Source organism: Pteropus alecto, unplaced genomic scaffold (genome assembly GCF_000325575.1).
Source record: "Pteropus alecto unplaced genomic scaffold, ASM32557v1 scaffold61, whole genome shotgun sequence".
Lineage (NCBI taxonomy): Eukaryota > Metazoa > Chordata > Mammalia > Chiroptera > Pteropodidae > Pteropus > Pteropus alecto.
Genome location: NW_006434835.1, coordinates 23264034 through 23273146, shown reverse-complemented (window position 1 = coordinate 23273146; position 9113 = coordinate 23264034). Strand labels below are relative to the sequence as shown.

Sequence of the window (9113 nt, the reverse complement as noted above, 5' to 3'; positions counted from 1 at the left end):
CAAGAAGTCCAGACACTGTTCAGAGCTGGAACTGACAGCTCCACAATATCTTTTCGAGTACTAAGTTCCTTCTCTCTCTCTGCTTGTCACCTTGAGATAACAAGAGAGCAGCGAGAGCTCTGGCATTACATTAAAATTAAAATATTATTTTATTCAAATAAAAAGAGAAAGGCAAGAGATAGAATCATGTATTTGAGCTGAGTAAGCCCCCTCTTAAGAACTTTGCAGGAAGCTTCACTCTGTGATTTCTTATATATTATTGGTCGCCTCTCACTGCGCTGTTGGTCAGAAAATGTGATTTTTTTTTTCAGGCAGGCGGGCACATTATTATCCAGTTAAAATTAGGGTTTTGTTAGTAAGGAAGATGGAGAAAATGAATATTGGATAGGCAACTAGGTGTCTCTGGCACTGATGATTTTACTAAATTTCATCGAAGCATTTTAATTTCTTATGGAAATTTATAATATAGCCTAGGGATTGCTAGTTTTATTTTCTATTTTTTGCTTTTACAACAAAAATACAACGATTTAGAGCAGGCATATATAATAATAACAACTGTCATTTATCAGGCATCTATCATGTGTTCGACCCTTTGCTAGGCTTAAATTTTATAGCAAAAAAAATAATATTAAATCCTTAATTTTAGAAATGTGGGCACCAAAGCTCAGGGATATTAATTTTGTCATTGTCACAAAACATTTCTCATACCAGTGCCAGGTGTAACTTTTTGGCATATTTCTTCCAGCCTTATTCTGTGATGTTTTATGTAGTTTATGACATTTGTGAACACAGTTTTGTGTTTTATTTTATTTCCTTCATATATCTAAGCATTTCTTCATGTCATTAAACCTGCTCATAAACATACATTTCAATGGCTATGCAACAAGGAACTTATAACTTCAATCCAAATAATCAAATATTCTAAAGAAAGAAGTAACTTCCTTTACTTTTAAAAGCAAATAAGAAAAACCTATCCTAATCCCAGTCAAAATAATAACTTTTTGCAAAATTTTTAGGCTCTGAGGTTTTAACCCAAACCTACTGTTAAAATGCTAACTCTCAAGAAGTATTTAAAGTATTTAAAAGACTTTAGAGAGAAAAAACAATGACTCTCAAAAAGTAGAATTTTAGGTCTCTGATGTTGGGAGAAGGGTGAAGATGGGAGATCATTGAGGCCAAGGGTCCTTTCTTGGTAAAGAAGGCACGTTACCTATCACATCACAGATGGGAAAGCACCCATGGGTATTTCTGATTTTACAAGAGACATCACATTAGTTTTTAAGGTGTCTAATTTTTTCATGTGTCCATTTTCACATTTCAAAGTGAAACAACACTGCATGAAAAATGGTAAAATCAAGAAGAAATATTCTAACAGATGTCTGGGTCTACTGTTTTTTTGTGTGTTGTAGGTGAAGTTGGTGATTGGAAAAATTTGTTCAGTGAAACTCAGAACCAGGAAATGGATGAAAAATTTAAAGAATGCTTAGCAGGCACTTCCCTAGGAGCAAAGTTGAAGTATGAATCATATTGCCAGGCTTGATTCTGGTCAATTCATCAGGCCTGGATATTTTATTTTCCTTAATAACTGAATTTAAATAATTAAATAATATTTTGATTAAATAATAAAATAATGATAACATTTAGATATGAATAACACAAATGTTATAATAATAACGTCTGAAGTTTTTGAGGAAAGGACACTTAGCTACAAAAGGGATATTAAAAAACATCTATCAAATATAAAGATAAAATAAAACCTTTATATATTTAAAAAGTGTGATAAATAGTCTCTAACATATTTGCACTACAAGAAATATTAGAGGAGTGCTACAGGCAAAAGGAAAATGGTACCAGAAATTTTGATCTACACAAAGGAATAAAGAGCACCAGAAATGGTGAATATGTGGGTATACATGAGATATTTTCCCCATTTAAAAATCTCTTTAAAAGATAATTGCCTATTCACAGCAAAAGTAATAACAAAATATATTCTGAGGTTCATAATATATACAGAAGTAAATGTATGATAATTGTGGCGCAAAGGATGGGAGAGGGGAACAGAAGTACAGTCTTTTACATTTTGGAAAAAATTTGGTAAAGTTATATGTCCATATACCTTACAATCTAGCAATTATACACCTAGGCATATACTCTAGACAAACTGTCCCTCTTTTGCATAAGGCTACATGAAGGAAAATCTTTATTGTGGTATTATTTGTAAACAGTGAGAAATTTACAAACTAGAGAGGACTTAAAAAAATAACAAATTACAAAATTACAAATGAAAGAGGAAACATTACAACTGATAATACAGAGATACTAAGTACCATAAGAAACTATGAATAATTATACACCAATAAATTAGATAGCCTAGAAGAAATGAAAAAAATTCAAGAAACATACAACCTATCAAGACTGAATAATGAAAAAATAGGAAATCTGAACAGACCAATTACTAGTTAAGAGATCAAATCAGTAATCAAAAACCTCCCAACAACAAAAAGTCTAAGACCAAATGACTTCACTAATGAATTCTGTCAAATGCTTACAAAATTAAAACCAATCCTCAAAATCTTCCCAAAAATTGAAGAGGAGAGAGCACTTCCAAACTCATTTTACAAGGCCAGCATTATCCTGATACCAAAGCCAGAGAAGGACACTACAAGAAAAGAAAATTATAGGCCAATATTCCTAATGAACACAGAAGCCAAAATCCTCAACAAAATATTAGCAAACTGAATTCAACACTACATTAAAAGAATCATACATAATGATCAAGTGGGGTTCATTCCTGGGATGCAAAGATGGTTCAACATCTGCAAATTGATAAGTATGATATACCATGTTAATAAAATAAAGAATAAAAATCATATGATAATCTCAATAGATGCAGAAAAAGCATTTGACAAAATTCAACACGCTTTCATGATAAATCTCTAAACAAAATAGATACAGAAGAACCTTACCTCAACAAGATAAAAGTCACACACTCATCAAAAGCTTAAAGGTTTTCCTCTAACATTGGGAAAAAAGACAAGATGCTCACTCTCTATACTTTTACTCGACATAATACTGGAAGTCTTTGCCAGAGCAATTAGGCAAGAAAAGGAAATCAAAGGCATTCAAATCAGAAAGGAAGAAGTAAAATTATCTGTTTGCAGATGACATAATATTATGTGTAGAAAACCCTATAGACTCCACCAAAAAAACAAAACAAACAAAAAACAACAAAAAAATCCCCCTGAACACTGAATAAATAAATTCAGTAAAGTTGCAGGATATAAAATTAATATAAAAAAATCAGTTGCATTTCTAACAACAAACTTTAAAAAAATTTTTTTTAAAAAGTCTCATTTACAGTAGCAGTGGTACAAAAGGAATAAAACAGAAATAATTTAACCAAGGAGGTGAAAGATCTCTTCACTTAAAACTATGACATTGATGAACATTGAAGAAGACTCAAATAAATGGAAAGATGTCCCATGTTCATTGATTGGAAGAATTAATATTGTTAAAATGTCCGTACTACCCAAAGTGACTTATAGAGTCAATGCAATCCCTATCGAAATTCTAATAGTTATTTCATAGACATAGAAAACATTCCTTAAACTCATATGGAACTACAAAAGATGCTGAATGACCAAAGCAATCTTGAGAAAGAACAAAGCTGGAGGCTTCACACTTCCTGATTTCAGACTATATTACTCAGCAATTTTCCAATGCAGGAACAAACATCAGTTGTTATTTTTCATTTGCTAGTAAAAAAATATTAAAAATACTTGATAGATGCAAGATTCTTTTATCTGTATCTGATTACTTGCTTATTGTTATTCATTGGATTTAAATGTCACCATGTGTCAAAATTGAAAAATATATCTGTGGCATTGACTATAGGTCCATAATCAAATTGGTATTCTCAGAGAATTACATATTAGGCCATTATTGAAAATTAACAAAAGTTATCAAAGATGTTTCTGTCTATCTATGTATCTCTATATCTATGTATCCACATTCCCAAACACTAAGTTACTTTCTTTCCTACAAACACTCTAGCCTTAGGAAACTAATTTCTACATAAACACTTAAAGACACAGTGTTATTTTTGGCCATCACTGTACTTCCAGTACAGTGCTTCACATAGTAGGCATTCAGTAAACATTTTTTGAATAAATTAATGAATGGATTTTTTTCCCAACAGTGTGTTTTTAGAATATCAGATCATGCTTTTGATGTAATTAACAGAAAAATCAAACACAATGTGGTTTACAGTAGAAAGAAAAGGAAAGAGAGGGCTCTTATAACTGACCAATCTAGGATTGGATTGGCTTCAGGTAAGACTTGATCCAAGGCTCAATCAAACAAGGACACAATTCTTAATCTTCATTTCTCAACTATATTCCCTTGGCGTAGGCTTCATTTTCAGGGAGGTTTTTCCTTGTTCAGTACGGGAAACAGAAACCACTGTAAGCATGTCAATCAAAAAGATTTAGTAGGAAATTAACATGTAATTGTTGGAAGGAAGGCAGAATAGAAATCAGGAGACTTCCACTGGAGCTGCCATCCAAAGTTCAAGACCCTGCCACTGTCACTGCCTCTACTGCTGCTGCCACTGCAGATGCCCCATATCCTTGGAGAACTGACAGGGGAAGCTGCAGTCCAGATCATGCAAACACTCCTGAGCACAGGAGCTTGGTTGTCAGCCTATCCTGCCACAGAAGGATGGCCTTATCCTCGCTTCCATTTTCTATTTTGTACCACTGCTCATCAGTCATTGGCAGAACTCAAATTATATCCAGAACTTTAACTCCATAAAAATCTGGAAAATGTGATTTTAATCTTATACATGTTGAAACCCAGGAGATGAGGAGACATAGGAAGGAATAAGAATGGAAGCTAAATAAACATTAACAATATCTAGTACAGTTCACTCCTTTTACCAATAATCTTTCAAGCAAATAACAAAATTACATTCCCACCTAATGAAGCCCTTCTTTTCTTCAAATGAAAATACAGATATCCTATCCCTTAAATTTTTATACCCTTTACTATGTGATGTTCCTTCCTCTTCTATTTTAGTCATAGTCCCACCTTTAAAACACTTAAATATAAGACTAACTTATAAAATTAACTACCACCAGCAATCTCATATAAAAGGAAAGGAAAAAGCAATTAAAAGAAGTTCATTAACACATACAAAAACAAAGCAAGGAAAAGAACATGCATAGCTTCTACGGTCCTTCATTCTACAACCAGTCATGAGACTATAGTTGATGTTTATAGTTTCCTTATTCATTTGTTTCCTTTGCCCTCAGAAGTCTCCACAGCTAGTAGGATGATATAAATCGACAATCTTGAAGGATCTGCGTCCTTAACAGTTCTGCCTGTGGACACTTTTAGATTTTCATTAACATTTATCACTGAATATGGGATTACTAGAAGCAACCCTAGAGAAAGCCCTAGGTTTCTTCAACCTGTGTAGCTGCATCACGATTTCCTCTTGGCAATTTATGTCAATCAGCCCAGCCAGTTCAGTAATCCCTTTGTGTTCTTAATGACTTGATAGCATGATGAATCTGCAATATCCAGATGCACTTTCAACTTCCGGTTCCAGGATCTGTGTCCCTTACTGAAAACAGAGTCCAATGTCATAAGAGCAGGAAGCACTTATTTTGTTAAGTGCGTGATACAGTTTACCTGTGGGAGACACCCTTTTACTTCTGTTTCTTGATCTCACGTATTCTGGCTGTGGAAGAAACAGCCACCTGGTTTAGAATATATCCTGCACCTGAAGACAGTATACCCATCTTGCTAACTGTTGTCTCCTACCTGAGCTGTAACTGAGTCTTCAATACTCTATCCCATTATCCTATAAGGCCAGCTGCTTTTTGACGATGGGGTTCATAATAAAACAATTGAATCCATGGTCATCAGTGTACTGTCTCACTCCTTTTCTGTAAAATGGGTTTCTTAGTGAGGGATACGATGATGGTGAACAAGGTATTCAGAATGTCCAACAATGATGGTGCTGGCAGAAGCATCGCAGGAAGGAAAAGCACATCCATATCTGGAATAAATTTTTATTCCACAGATGGCAAGTCGCTCCCACGCCATGATGGAAGGGCTCCCATGTAACCAAGAAGCTGGCTGGGAGAGTATGGTAATCCACACTGGAAGCTCAGAGTTGGTCTCTGCTGTTGGCATGTTGGCTTCTCAGCAGCCAGATTAGCTTTGATGAGAATTCCATGTTGAACTCACACATATTACCCATTCTTTCTGCCCCTTCATTCATTTTGAACAAGCACTAGAGTAGCTAGGGGGAAAGCTGACATCTGTAGAAGTCTCCTGGTCTATCTGCTTCTCGAAAGCCTCTTCAGAAGGGGGTGCCTTTGGTGAACATTCATAAGGGAACCCAATATGCTCATACTCTGTGTCCATTTCCAAGTGGATCACCCACATCATTTTCCTCAGACCTCCTTATCACCAATCCTCTGATCTCGTTTATTCCAAATCTCTGAATATCCAGTTAAATTGTTAGCCACTGGTTCAGTCCAAGCCACTTTTTCCAAGTGACAGCTAAACATACTGCTCAAAGTTCTGCCCACTGGAAAGATTTCCTTTCTCCTACTCTTTAGGGCCACTTCCCAAAGGGGCTGTTGTAATACATCAATCACTTTTGATTAATAGTAGTGTAGTGTGCTTTAATTTTCCTTTCTCAGTTGTCTCATCACAAGGAACCCATGAGTTCAGACATGTGGGTTGATATCACAGAATTAAGAGGGTCTTAGATATCCACTCAAATTACATGCCTGTGGACTGCCATATTTTTCAGCCCTAGGAATGCCAGGGTAAATCTATCACCACTAAATATCTCTGGTGATTGAAACTTCATGATTGTGCTCTAATCCTGTTGCCCTTTCTTTGGGGTTTAAGTTGCCACATGGCCTCTGCCACTATGGGAGCTTTTTTGAAATCAGGGAGCTTTTTCAATGGCAGCATCTCCCATCGACAATTCCCCACCAACGGTGGTCAGCCATTACAGAATTTTCAAGGATGCTGATGCTCCCATCTTCAATATATTTCTTAATGCCTGATGAAAGAGGATCCTTCAGGTTTTCCTGGGCCGGGGGGCATGTTTAGGTAGTGAATGAATGGGTTGCATATGATTAATCTATTTCAATGTCCCTGACTCCCAAAGTATTTTTAATTTCTTCATTTGTATTACTTGACATCACAACCTCATTTAATGTGGGCCACCCTTGAGCCCAGATTGTAGTAAACCAACTGAACAAACTGTTAAGAACCATTCCCAGCTGCTGGGGCCAGCACATTGAGTACATAATCTAAATTATGTTCATTTTTTATCGTCACTTTTAGAACCATTTCCATACACTGGGGGAAAAAAAAAAGTAAAATCTTGCAATTCTTTTATTGTGTAAACTATCCTCTGGGTCAGATCTTGTCTGTATCCTTTTGGGGTATCCTAGCATCTGATTCTACTTCTAGGATGGAAGGCATAAGGTAGGGATGGGGCATTTGGGAGTGACTGCTTCAGGATCTACAAGCTAGGCTATACCAGTGGTAACTGGATTCATTCAAATCGACCCAAATCCCCAGGGCCTCATTCTTCCCCAGTCAATGCCCTCAATGTTCATACAAGAGACCTAGTGAGGCTACAAATTATATTGTAAAATTCTGCTACTTGTGGCATCACACTCTGTACCTGATTTTTACAACATCAGCTTTGAAGCTCCATTAAGGGATTCTTCCGAGATGATCATATAAGTGTGTGTCTTTTGACCATGTTTGAATCTGTTGTTTTCTTTCTCTAAGCTCTCTTGGGCAATTTGGAGGCTTTGGAAAGTAGAACAGTTGTCACTGCTACTGCCATTGCTGCTGCCACAGCCACTCTAATCCCTGCAAACATTTACCACCACTGGAGATTTTGTCTCCTGGAAATGCCACACAAAGATGGCTTTGCCTCCTGTCTACCTTCCAAACCTTCCACCAATGCTTCACATTTGGGGGACTTAAGTCATATCCAAGACGTGAGCTAGTTTTTAGACACTGATACCCTGCAATATGGGGGGATGTAGAAGAGAAGTGGAAAAAGACTCCTAGAGTCAACACCCAATATTTAATGTATACTTGAGGTCTATTTTGGGATCATCTTTCTTACCCTAAGATGTTGACAGTACAGACTTGTGCTTCTAATTCTAGCTCCTCTGCTTACTAGCTGTGTTATTTAACTTCTCTGTTCCTGACTTCAGTTTCTCATCTGTTAAACAAGCTAATGAAACCTACCTTGCAGTATTGTGAAGTAAGCCCTCAGCACTCCTCAATTACCGTCAATGAGGCAGTATTACTCTGCAACTATTTCATAGTCTATTAGGTGAGTAGGATTTCTTATCAATCGGTGACTACTGGTAAGGACTTGGGTAGTAAACTCCCTGAGGTCCTTCAGGGAGCAGGTGGCTCTCCTAACTGCTGGACTGGCCTGTGCTTGGTATGGCTGCTGACAGTATTAGTTGAATGAATCAATAGACGGGTGCAAACAGAAGGAAAATTATGCCCCCAAGCCTCTTCATCTCTAGCCTTGTAAATGTGACCAGGCAGCAGTGTCGAAAGGGGACGGAGTACTTTGATGTTTAAGGGCCTGACATTGAACAGAATGCGGGTTTTCCACCTACCAGAGGCAAGACCCTGGGCGAATTAATTTACTTAGTTTCTTCTCTTGTAAAATAATATCCACCCCGACTCCAACTATTTGAGTGGAAGAAGAAATGGGATGGTTGAACCCAAAGCCTAGTTCAACTAGCGCCTGGCACGCTGCAGGCGCAGGAGACCTCAGTGTCCTCCACACCTTCTGCGGATCCTTACCTGCACCGAAAGCCAAGGTGGGGATGCAAGGGCCTGGACGTGACCAGGCAGGCGCTGCATGTGGGAGCCGAGCCTGCCCTGCGGTGCCTCTGGTGAGGATTCCGGGTGAAGGCGCCAGGCTCCCGCGATCGCGGAGCTAGCGAGGACGTGTGCGGGAGGGGGCTGGGCGGCCGCAGCGGAAGGCGGAGTCCACAAGGAAAACGAAACTGAGAGCGAGCCGCCCAGACCAGGCTGGG

The 9113-nt window shown here is 37.6% G+C and overlaps 2 protein-coding genes across 2 annotated transcripts in view; one reads left to right on the top strand and one right to left on the bottom strand.

The window, feature by feature from the left end:
• Positions 1 to 1572, top strand: part of SULT6B1 (sulfotransferase family 6B member 1) — a 13723-nt gene extending 12151 nt beyond the window's left edge. Inside the window, exon 7 of the mRNA XM_006910392.2 lies at positions 1410 to 1572. Within this exon, the coding sequence (XP_006910454.2) occupies positions 1410 to 1540 (131 nt within the window). The 3' untranslated portion in view covers positions 1541 to 1572. The remainder of the gene's footprint in view (positions 1 to 1409) is intronic.
• CEBPZOS (CEBPZ opposite strand) overlaps positions 1 to 8995 on the bottom strand; it is a 33144-nt gene extending 24149 nt beyond the window's left edge. The window contains exon 1 of the mRNA XM_025045685.1: positions 8878 to 8995. The gene's annotated coding sequence lies outside the window, so the exon portion shown is untranslated. The remainder of the gene's footprint in view (positions 1 to 8877) is intronic.
• Between the last annotated feature and the right edge of the window lie 118 nt (positions 8996 to 9113).